At 46.1% G+C, this 11604-nt stretch overlaps 1 protein-coding gene across 3 annotated transcripts; it reads left to right on the top strand.

The window, feature by feature from the left end:
- Nucleotides 1-1458: 1458 nt before the first annotated feature.
- Nucleotides 1459-11469, top strand: LOC139181095 (nuclear RNA export factor 3-like). 3 transcript variants are annotated; one of them, XM_070783881.1, is made up of 17 exons: nucleotides 1459-1728; nucleotides 4378-4522; nucleotides 4743-4896; nucleotides 5495-5578; nucleotides 5685-5789; nucleotides 5913-5993; nucleotides 6524-6631; nucleotides 6779-6888; nucleotides 7457-7493; nucleotides 7857-7925; nucleotides 8008-8063; nucleotides 8496-8603; nucleotides 8723-8781; nucleotides 8874-8989; nucleotides 9093-9135; nucleotides 9728-9800; nucleotides 10364-11469. In XM_070783881.1, the coding sequence occupies exons 1-17, from the start codon at nucleotides 1725-1727 to the stop codon at nucleotides 10545-10547; spliced, it is 1536 nt and encodes a 511-aa protein (XP_070639982.1). In that variant the 5' UTR covers nucleotides 1459-1724; the 3' UTR covers nucleotides 10548-11469. The 3 variants fall into 3 exon arrangements, with proteins under 3 accessions (XP_070639982.1, XP_070639981.1, XP_070639980.1); XM_070783880.1 differs by lacking the exon at nucleotides 1459-1728 and adding an exon at nucleotides 1774-1922 and having other exon boundaries at nucleotides 9731-9800; XM_070783879.1 differs by lacking the exon at nucleotides 1459-1728 and adding an exon at nucleotides 1774-1922.
- Nucleotides 11470-11604: the final 135 nt, after the last annotated feature.

The following is an 11604-nucleotide window of genomic DNA, read 5'->3' as shown; positions in this document are numbered from 1 at the left end:
GATCACAATAAACTGTGGAAAATTCTGAGAGATGGGAATACCAGACCACCTGACCTGCCTCTTGAGAAACCTATATGCAGGCCAGGAAGCAACAGTTAGAACTGGACATGGAACCATAGACGGGTTCCAAATAGGACAAGGAGTATGTCAAGGCTGTATATTGTCACCCTGCTTATTTTACTTATATGCAGAGTACATCATGAGAAACGCTGGGCTGGAAGAAGCACAAGCTGGAATCAAGATCGCCGGGAGAAATATCAATAACCTCAGATATGCAGATGACACCACCCTTATGGCAGAAAGTGAAGAGGAACTAAAAAGCCTCTTGATGAAAGTGAAAGAGAAGAGTTAAAAAGGTGGTTTAAAACTCAACATTCAGAAAACAATGATTACGGCATCTGGTCCCATCACTTCATGGGAAATAGATGGGGAAACAGTGGAAATGGCGTCAGACTTTATTTTTCTGGGCTCCAAAATCACTGCAGATGGTGATTGCAGCCATGAAATTAAAAGACACTTACTCCTTGGAAGGAAAGTTATGACCAACCTAGATAGCATGTTGAAAAGCAGAGACATTACTTTGCCAACAAAGGTCCGTCTAGTCAAGGCTATGGTTTTTCCAGTGGTCATGTATGGATGTGAGAGTTGGACTGTGAAGAAAGCTGAGCACCAAAGAATTGATGCTTTTGAACTGTGTTGTTGGAGAAGACTCTTGAGAGTCCCTTGGACTGCAAGGAGATCCAACCAGTCCATTCTGAAGGAGATCAGCCCTGGGTGTTCTTTGGAAGGACTGATGCTAAAGCTGAAACTCCAGTACTTTGGCCACCTCATGCAAAGAGTTGACTCATTGGAAAAGACTCTGATGCTGGGAGGGATTGGGGGCAGGAGGAAAAGGGGACGACAGAAGATGAGATGGCTGGATGGCATCACTGACTTGATGGATGTGAGTTTGAGTGAACTCCGGGAGATGGTGATGGACAGGGAGGCCTGGTGTGCTGCGATTCACGGGGTCGCAAAGAGTCAGATACGACTGAGCAACTGAACTGAACTGAACCGAACTGAACCAAGAATTTAGTGAATCTGTGCATAGGGAAATCAACCCAGTTCCTTGGAGCTCAATTCCGGTCTCTGTTGCTCCAGGTAGCAACTGAATGACTCCACAAGCTCCAGCACCTCAGTAAGCCTCAGCAACCTTGAAAAGTTGGTGGTTCTGATATCAGAATCTCCTTGTGAAGAATACATGAAAGAACAGATGCAATGTAGCAAGTACAGAACTTTTCCTACCTCTGGCACTCACAGTTCTCTGGGTCTGCAGAATGAAGGAACACAGTGTAATGTAGCCAATGCAGAATCTGGCATAGAGGGTTCTCTGTGTTTGTAGCTATAAGTACCCGGGTCCCCGGTGCCTCCTAACACCTCTGTAGGGGTGGTTTAGTTGGAAACGGTCCCTGGGTGTTAAGCTGGTAGAAAACCCAGAGGGCTATTATTATAAGAAGTTAAAGCTCCTCTGGCCCCCAGGGCTCTCCTCCTCTATGCCCTTGGGGAAAGGACTTCCTGTAAGGACTCCATCTTGCTTGGCATTGAGAGAGAGTTTGGGGCCTGCTCTCTCTTTGCTTGGCAGCCTTCTTTGATATTCTCCAAACTTCCAGCTCCAGAACCACACATTCTCTTCTAGAGAAGCCTGTGAGGACAGCGGTGACAAATCTCTGCCTTCAGGTTACCCCATGGGTGAGTCACTCTACATGAGAACTTCTTTTCAGATCTCCACAGGACAGGAGGGTTTCTGGGTTCCCTTCCCCACCCCTCCCCATAGGACCCTTAACCAGCCAATCCTCGTTTAGAGAAAGGTGAGAGAGGGCCCAGGCTGACTGTTTTCTACTCTCCTGAGGAAATGGGCTCTCAAAAACTCCTTATGACTGCAGGTAAAAAACTTCCCCTCCTATGGAAATGGCCTTGGCTGGGTGAATTTTTTTCCCTGGCTAAGGAAAAGAGTAATGTGATCTTCTTGGGTCTAGGGTTTGGAGAGTGGGGATGATAACCTAGGTAGAGGGTGGGATTGTGTAAACTAATGTTCTTTGTATTTATACTAGAGGTGGAGGGAGGACGGAAACCCCACCATTGCTACTGAATATTGCATTAACTAGTCAGGGTAAATTGTATTAGTCCTTAGTTTTTGAGGCTTGCTTTTTTGCCTAGCATATGACCTATTCTGGAATATTCAATGAGTATTTGCTATGTGCATTGTTCTATGTCAATTAAATAAATTTGTTTGTTTAAGTCACATTTAAAAATCCTCTGCCTCTAGCTGAGTTTTTGTTTGCCATTTTATGTGTCACTCAGTGAGAAGTGTTAAAGTTTCTCACTGTGACTGTGGATTTGTCCATTCCCTCTTATTTCTGTCAGGTTTTATTTTGCATATTTTGGCTCTATTTTAAGACCTGTATACAAATTTAGAATTTTGTATTAATATCTTCTTATTGCATTGAACCCATCATCATAAGGAAATTTCCCTCTTTCTCTTATAATGTTTCTCTTTAAACTGTACATTTTCTTTTACTAATATGGTTATACCAGTTTTCTGTAGATTAATGTGGACAAGTTATACATTTTATCATTTTTTATTTTCAGATTACCTGATGATTAAATTTCACATGTTCCTCTTTTCAAGAGTGTTTGATGAAATGTTTCTAGTCCAGTCTGAAAATATCTGTCTTTCTATTTAGAATATTTAGCCTGAATCTTTTAATGTAAAGATAGATATAATTTGCTTTATGTGTATCATATTGCTACGTATTTATTTTGCTGCTTCTAAGTTCCTTTTCCTTTCCTTTGAAATGGTTAATATTTTGCAACTATTGAATTCTTAATTCATGCAGATATCTAAACATCCTTTTGCTATTCTTGTAGTGCTTACCCTTCATATTACAATGTGCATTTTTGCCTTTTAACAGTCTGGTGGTGGTGCATGGTAAGTTGCTTCAGTTGTGTCCAACACTTTGGGACACCACTGACTGTAGCCCACCAGGCTCTTCTGTCCATGGAATTCTCCAGGCAAGAATACTGGACGGGGCTGCTATTCCCTTCAGCAGGATATCCTTCCAAACCAGGAACTGAACCCAGGTCTCCTTCATTGCAGGCTGATTATTTACCATCTGAGCCACTAGGGAAGTCCTTTCACAATCTAATATTAGTTCATTAGCTCTTTAAAACTCCTCAGAAAATTATGGGACCTTGAGACACATTGATTCCACATACTCTTTCCAAATTTATGGTCATTCATTTTCATTCTCTATATATGTGAACCCCCAGAAAATATTGCTATCATCATTTTATGTAGTTTAAATTTGCCTACTCGTTTAAATTTGCCTACATATTCACAAATGATATTAGTCTTTCTTTCCTGTATCTATGTGACTCCACCTGGGATAATATTTCTTCTGCCCAAAAAAAAGCCTGTAATATTACTTTTAGTTTGAATCTTCTGGTCACAAAATTTCTGACTTTTTGTTACATTATGGTGAAACGAATACATTTTTTTTTAGGAATGTTTTTCCTTAAAATTTATTTTTTCTCCAACTAACATTGTTATCCTAAGTTGATTTCTTGTTACTTTTGGAAACTTCTCAACCAAGTTCTCTTCAAATATCACTTCTCTACTTTTCCTTTCCTTTTCTCTGGGATTCACATTAACCATGTTTTCAGTATACTCACTGCATCACCTTTAATTCTCTACACCTTGCTTTTGGTATTTTCCATATTATATGTGGGAGGAGAAGGGGATGACAGAGGATGAGATGGTTTGATTGCATCACCGACTCAGTGGACATGAGTTTAGGCCTGGCGTGCTGCAGTCCATGGGGACAAAGAGACATGACTGAGCGACTGAACTGAACTGAACTGAACTGATATATCTTTCCAGGCTCCATTCTGGATATTTTCATCAGACTTATCTTTCATTTCTCTAATTCTTCCTCCAGTGAGGCAGACCAGTTTCAACCCTTGAACATCACACCAGGGTAGATTTCAGGGAATGTTTTATTGTCCCCCTAGAGCAGAGCAGAGAAGTGTGACTTGGGGATTAAAAGTCACTTGTCCCATGTCACCTAGCCTGAACCAAGTAGAGCAGGATCTAACATCACAGACTACACTCTAGATCTAGACCCTTTCTTCTGTGCCTGTTTTCTTGGCTGTGAATGCTCTGCACCTCTCATTTCCTGAAAAGTGGAGCCACAGTGAAGTCTCTCAGCCTTTGTTTTTTGCACAGTGATGCATTTCTGTTTAGATTATACAGTCAGTGATATTTTTTTCCTTAGCCATGATATTTACCCAAGACTTCTTCTGGTATTGGGACCATTGATCTGTTGTTGTCAATTTTAGAGGACAGTGATAAACCGAACCCTTTACAAAGAAGAGCACGAAGCTGGAGTTTTTACCGAAGGCGATACAACTATTCGTCTGAACGTGTCAATTCCCAGCAGCAGCAAGATTCAGGTGATGTTCCCATGGACTTCCAAACAAGATAGTAAGTGACCAGTGAGCATGGCTGACATGTACCAACCAGTGAACAATAAAACCTTGTAGTTAAACATGTCATTCTTCTCTCCAATCTGGAAGAGTGAGGAATGATGGGATCTGGCTAATGTTTAAGCAATCTTTATTGTAGCTCTGATATCATGTGGAAAAATGTGGAGAAGACTTTCTAAGTCTATATGGACCACTTTCTTCTCTCCACTTCCCGACAGTGCTCCCTATGCTGTTCCATCCCGTCGTCAGAGAAGCAGTTTTCAGAAACAAGAGCAAATGCATATTAATATGGAGACAAAGCAAAAGCCTTCAGAGAGAAGAATGGAGAGAGACAGACAGAATGAGACCTTGGGGAGCTGGTTCAAGATTATAGTGAGTGTGCTGGATAAATGGACCTAATATGAGAGAGAGTCATGTTGGATTTGTGTAGAGATGCTGGGAACTTTTCTGGGGCAGTGGTGTTGGTAATGTATTGTTATTACTAGGGACTATCTTCCTAGATCATCTAAGGGCAAGTTCAGAGAAGCAATAGAAAGGAAACAGACTGACTGCAAGAAGGAGCATGGGAGAGGTTGTCTAAAAGCAAAGGAGGAAACCTGCTGCCAGGGAGATGAAGCACTTCATACCAGATCACACAGTTTGGCTCAAGCTAAGTGTGGGAGGAGGTTGAGTCTCTGGGGTCCATGTCAGAGTGGCAGGCCAGGCCTATCTCACATGGATCTCTTGGAACGTTATAAAAGGAAATACATGTGAAACATATTATTTTTTCAGGAAGAGTATATGAATGGAAAGAAACTATATTTAGCAAATCCATGCCTTGTACAAAAGTTAGCGATAACAGATATTGTCCTATGTTAAGAATTTATTTAAAGCCTGAAAATAGGTTCTAAAGTAAGACACAGTTGGGTCTTATCTTAACCTTGGATTCTATTGCATCAATTTTGTTTCCCATTTCTTCTTTGGCCCCTAGATTCCCTTTGGTATAAAATATGATGAGAAGTGGCTGCTGGATTTGATTCAGAAGGAATGCAGTGTCCCCTTCATTCCAGTCGAAGTAAGAGAGGACATGGAGGCAATGAGAAGAAATGGGGTAGATGGCAGGCCCAGATGAGAAATGGCTCTGGTCTCATATTCTGCTTCTCTTGTCACTCTCCCTACAGTTTCACTATGAAAAAATGCAGGCCCAATTCTTTGTAGAGAATGCCAACATTGCCGGTGCATTGAAGAATGTCAATGGCAAGATTTTCAATGAGGATAATGAAAAGGTGTGTGTCAAGGGCATGAACAGGGCTGAATAGGGGCAAGAGGGAAGGAGAGGGGCATGGTCTTGCTTGATCCCATGCACAGATTTCCTGGAGCTTACCCAGCCCCTCTTGTGTTCTCTACAGATATCTATCTTTGTTGAGCCCTGTGATGCACCCAAATCTGTGCAGAAAGCACTGAAGTCTGAAAAGGTGGAGCAGATGAAGGTAATGCAGACTTAACACAAGCTGTGCACTGATACCCAGCCCCACCTCTTCCCCCTGCTCACCCTCAGACACAGAGCTACTGAACCCCATCCCTAACACTGAAGCTGACCATTAACAAACCATACGATGTCCACCAGCAATCTCTTGACATCCAGAGACTCCTCTTTGGCCCTGGTATGGCTGTAGCAGTAACTGTAGGGCAGGTGAGGGTAGAGGGTCTGTCTGGGAAAGACACTCGGAGATGATATCATGGGGATGGGATGGTGCTGGAGGTGCACCAACCAGGGCCCTCTCAGCCTGTGTTTCCCTCCTGGTTTCCTGGAGACTTGATGATCTATGATATTGGAATGACATGGAACCGTAGAAATGGCATGCCCGCCTCCCTGCACATCCATCCAGAGGTCAGGTCCAAGGTGAGGACCTAGGCCCAATGTTGAGGCTGATGATGAGGATTGGAGAGATCAGATAGAAGAGGCATATTTGTCTCAGATATCCCCTTTGGGGTCCTCACTCTTCTTTCTTCATCATAGCTTTCGTCCTTGGACCAGAGCAACAAAAAACCCTACATGGTGCATAGCCTGTCCACCATTATGGAGAATGCTTCCCACACCAAGAACTTGAATCTTTCCAACACTGAGGTGAGGTGGAGCACTTAGATCTTCCTTTCAAAGGGATGTGGGAAGGCTTATGGGGTGGTGACAGATGAAGGGAAGTGGATTTGTAGGGAAAGGATGGGTGTGGATGCAGAGCCATCTAGTCCATGTGGGTGTTCCCCATAATTCCAGGTGAAGTCTGCAGGGGAGATGGACAAGGGTCAACAGCTGGAACCAGAAGGGATGTGGGTTGACAGAAATGCTACGTGCACCACCTCCCCTGATAAGTCAACCAACATAAGGTCTCTCTCTGCCTTGCCTCTACACCCTTATGTCTCTCTCATCTCTCCCCTCCTCCCTCCACTCCATGTCTGTCTTCATCCTCCTCCCTCCCTCCTGAGTCCCACCTCACTCACCTCCCTGTCACAGCCTCCTGGGTCATCCCTGAGGTTTGTCCTGACTTGACAGAGTGATGAAACCCCTGTGAAGTAGCAAAGCCCTGGGCTCTCATCCCCCCCATTTCCTCTTCTCTCCACAGCCTTCACTGGGTGGTAGAGGAAGGGAGGAAGGGAGGGGAGGAAGACCTCCAGTAAGGGTTTGAATTGCTGGTCCTTGTGGCACTGGAGAAGGGAATCAGGACAGTCTGGCTGGGAGCCACCCAGGGGAAAGGTGGTGGGAGGAAGGGATAGAGGGAACAGCCTTCCTCTGGGTCAGTCCATGGAGTGGTGACCAAGGCCCTGGAAGCCTAGCATACTGCATTGTGGGTGGGGGGCACACACAGGGCTGTGATTACTGTAAGTGACTTGCTCTCATGAGGAGGGTCACGTCCACATTTTCACTGGCTTTTCTCTTTTGTCTTGATTTTGGCAGCACCATCCTGGAGTTGTTCCCCAGGTTACTAAGCTTGGTAAGCGTATCCCTTAATCACAGAGTCCTCTAACTAGCACTGACAGTGCCCACGAACTACTCTGAAACCCATTAGGACCTGTCCAAGTTCCATTTTTGAACCTGACCCTTACATGTCCTGCGGGAGGAAGAGTGTACCATCCTCTGTGGGAACCTGAAAAGGCCCTGGATCTTCTTCAACCATGTTCTCCACAGGCTTCGGGGACCCATGGAGATGACAGACATGTAGTCCTGCCCCTGGCATTTCCAGGACCCTTTCTCCTCTTATCTCAGACCCCCACCCCCATCCTGGGTCCGTTCTTTTCCCTGATCATCTAGCATCACATCCTGGACTGCCCTGCTGACTTCCTCTTCCTTCCCCTAGGATGGCCAGGAGACACTCTCAGGGTCTAAGTGTGCTACTGAAGCCCCCAAGTGCTTACCAACATGCAAGGTGAGCATGGAGGATCCAGCAGGGTTCTAGGTGGTACACAAGGGGGTGTCAGCCCTGGTCCTGAGAACTGTTTTGATTCTAGGGAAGCTTCTTTGGATCTGATGAGCTGAAGAGTCTAATCCTGCAATTCCTGCAGCAGTAAGTACCCTTGGGAATCTGAGCAAGGGGAGGGCTAGTACAGGGGAGGCCACCCAAACTCAGGTCTGCTCATGCTGCTGCTGCTACTGCTAAGTTGCTTCAGTCGTGTCCGACTCTGTGCGACCCCATAGACGGCAGCCCACCAGGCCCCACCGTCCCTGGGATTCTCCAGGTAAGAACACTGGAGTGAGTTGCCATTTCCTCCTCCAATGCATGAAAGTGAAAAGTGAAAGTGAAGTCGCCCAGTCGTGTCCGACTCTTAGCGACCCCATGGACTGCAGCCTACCAGGCTCCTCCATCCATGGGATTTTCCAGGCAAGAGTACTGGAGTGGGGTGCCATTGCCTGCTCTGCAGGTCTGCTCATGGGAGTTTTCAAATCTCCTTTGAGTTCCATATCACAGAGCTAGACTGTCCTCATTGTTCCCCCTCAGATATTACTTGATCCATGACTATGGGGACCGCCAGGGACTCCTGTGTGCTTATCATGAGGAAGCCTGCTTCTCCTTGACCATTCCATTCCACTTCAAGGACCCAGGCCCGTGAGTATCACAGCCCAGACTCCTCCCCAGGGCCATCTGGTTCCCCAGCAGATGCAGGCCAGCTCCTGCTGACACCTATGCTGGTTGGACCACCAACCCATTTCCTCTGTGTCTCCTAGAAGCAGCATGTGTGCATACTTCAAGAACAGCAGGAATATGAAGAAACTCAAGGACCCTGGTGAGTGTGTGGTGGGAAGACTGGGCAGGAAAGGGCAGTGAGTGGAAGATTCATAGGGTCCCTGACCTTTGCTTGCTTCCCCTCCTCCACAGATCTGCGGTTCCAGCTGCTGAAACACACAAAATGTGACATTGTGCATGCCCTCTGTGGGTTGCCCAAAACTCAGCATGACTTAAAGTCCTTCATGGTGGACATGTGGTTCCAGACGGTGGGCACCTGCTTCCTGCCTTGTTGGGAGCAGGGGTGGGAAGCTGCAGATGGGGAGGAATCAAGTTGAGGGGTGACTGAGTACCTGCATTCTTCCCTTTCAGCAAACAATGCTCTGCTTCTCTGTGAATGGAGTGTTCAAGGAAGGTGAGTGTTCATAGATCCCTCCCAGACCGTCCACTGCTCCCTCCCCTGGCTGGGCTCCCTCCCTCCTTCCAGCTTCCCTCCCCTCCCTTGCTCTCCATTCCGTCCCTTCCTCTGGACTCCCCTCCCTCCCCTTCCCTTCCCCTTCTTTCCCTCCCCTCCCCTCCCTTTCCCCTCTGTGATCTCCAGCCCTCAGTTTTCCCACAGACAACCCAGGTCTGAACTGCGTTCATGTCTGCCCTGTTCATTCTGGGCATTAGGGACACAGGCTGTGGAGTTTCATGGCTCCCATACCAGATCCTTACACTGAGAACTTGGGCCAATACTTAACCTCTCAGTTTCCCCATATACCCACATCTTGGGCAGTTAAGGAAAATGTATCCCATGAACTTGTAAAGTGGTTGTCATGGGAACATGTTACTGGGAGCAGACCGCCCTCCAGTTGCCCTCCCCATTCCCAACACCCAGGCTCCCCAAGTGAACAACTGACCCCTCAGCATGAGTGTCAAGTCAGACCCTGACTGGGGACCTCTGTGGGAACCCGTAAACACATGGGGCTCTAAGGGGTACTCTTGTTTATTGTTTTTTGTTGAAGTAGAAGGAAGGTTTCCTGGCTGTGTGCGTTCCTTCACCCGGACCTTCATCACTACCCCTGCCACCTCTTCCAGGTAAGAGCTGTGTTGTGGGTGGGATGGCCCAACCAACCTGGTCTCAGGGCCCTAGGCATGTGGTGGTGCAGACCTTAGGCTGACTCAGTATTGTGGAAAGCCAGCAGGTAGTTCCAAGGAGCAGTCTAACCTAGGAAGAGCATGGGCTTTCTCACTGGCACATGGGTTTTCTCCTTGAGCACATGGGTTTTCTCCTTGACCCAACACTCATTCTCTGTGTGACCTTGGTTAAGTCACAGGGCTTCTCTGTGACTTGGTATCTTCTTCTGAAAATGGGGATCAGAATGTGCACTCCTGTGCTGTAGTGTACTGGGCTGCTATTCAGGGTAGATGTGAAGTTGTCCCTGGGTTGGGGATCAGGCTATCCATTGAGTGAAGCTGGTAGACAATCTCTCTGAAGGTGGGCTCTGTACAAGGGGCAGAGGAACCAGTCAAGGAGTCTGGGGACAGACACAGGAGGGGGATGGAAGGAATCTGGTTACTGAGTGCCAGTGGGAGCAGATAATTTTTGGGGTGTGGGTCGGTACATCTGTCAATTGTCTAAGAGTCCGTATTTCCTCCAGTTTTTGTATTGTGAATGATAAGCTGCTTGTGAGTGACTTCAGGCCCAAGAAGACTGAGCCTGTGCTCTTCATCCCAAAGCCTAAACCTGTCAACTCCATGCCTACCTTCTCCTTGGAGCAACAGAAAATGGTGCAGGATTTCTCCATCCAGTCTGGGAGGAACTTCCAGCAGTCTCAGAAGTGATGTTGAAGATTATAGTGCACATACATGCACACATATACTCATTGCCTTGGAAAATCATTCATTGTGTTCAATTTTGTGGGGAGATGAAGTTTAATCAAAATGTAATTGACAGCATATCTGTGTGTGCATGTTTCTCTTTCCAGTTCTCCTCTAGCCCAATCGCCCCCTTCTCACTAGTGTAAATTTTTCTTCAGCTCAGACTCCCACTGGATTCCAATCTCGGGATTCAGTAATCCAGAAAATGATAGATAAGGAGGGATTGCTTCCAGGTGGTGAAAAATTCCAGAAAACTCTGATTGAAGCCATTATACCAAGATCCCAAGTTCCATCCCTTCTTTCCCCTTGCTGAACACCCTCGTCTGAGGCTCTCTTAGCTGACGTTCTTATCTGGCCACCTGGTTCCATCCGTCTTCATTTTTAAGGAAAAGAAGTACATTTTGCAAAGAATAACAGATGTCTTGGAAAGGCTTGTTTAGTATGAATCCAGTTCTGTTTGGAAAATTCTATGTATATCACAGCAATCCCATCTGTTGTTGACCCCAAAGCTACATCACATTCATTGGTGTATCTCTTCCCCCATCAATGTAGGTTGACTTGTTCCCACTGTAGAGGGTCCCTCGCAAGGAGCTGAGTGTTTACCTCCATCACCCACCTCTGTATCAGCTGCCCAGTTCTTCCCCCACACCCTGTTCTGCCATCCCATGACTGGGACACTGGATACAGCTGTCCAGACTTCAGTCTCTGCCCCATTCCTCTTAGAGCCCTGTGTTTCCCTGTGCTGCTGACTGCCGATACACTACTGCTACCTGGCGATTCACTGTATGCAGGCTCTGGAGTATGCTTATTTAACACCTATCAGATTTCTTTTTTCAGACAGAGTTAAAATTACTTTATACTTAGTTCAATATGCTGGCTTTTAAGGGACAACATTGTATTTTTTTTTCTCTTTAAATAAAGTTCTTTGTAGAGAACTCGGATACTGGAGTTATGTTGGTGCTACATCATAACAGAAGCCTGACAGCAGCTTGAACAGGCAGAGCAGGCAGGTGGGAGGGAA

The sequence above is a fragment of the Bos indicus genome, chromosome X (assembly GCF_029378745.1).
Source record: "Bos indicus isolate NIAB-ARS_2022 breed Sahiwal x Tharparkar chromosome X, NIAB-ARS_B.indTharparkar_mat_pri_1.0, whole genome shotgun sequence".
Classification (NCBI taxonomy): Eukaryota; Metazoa; Chordata; class Mammalia; order Artiodactyla; family Bovidae; genus Bos; species Bos indicus.
The sequence above is the reverse complement of the archived record's forward strand: the minus strand, read 5'-3'. Positions and strand labels throughout refer to the sequence as shown.

Bases quoted from the DNA above. Each gene is read 5' to 3' on its own strand.
- LOC139181095 (XM_070783879.1), top strand. From the start codon at position 1,892: ATGGGCTCTCAAAAACTCCTTATGACTGCAG. The intron at 6,632-6,778 runs GTGAGGTGGAGC...CCATAATTCCAG, and splicing joins TGAATCTTTCCAACACTGAG to GTGAAGTCTGCAGGGGAGAT. The intron at 9,136-9,727 runs GTGAGTGTTCAT...TTTTTGTTGAAG, and splicing joins GAATGGAGTGTTCAAGGAAG to TAGAAGGAAGGTTTCCTGGC.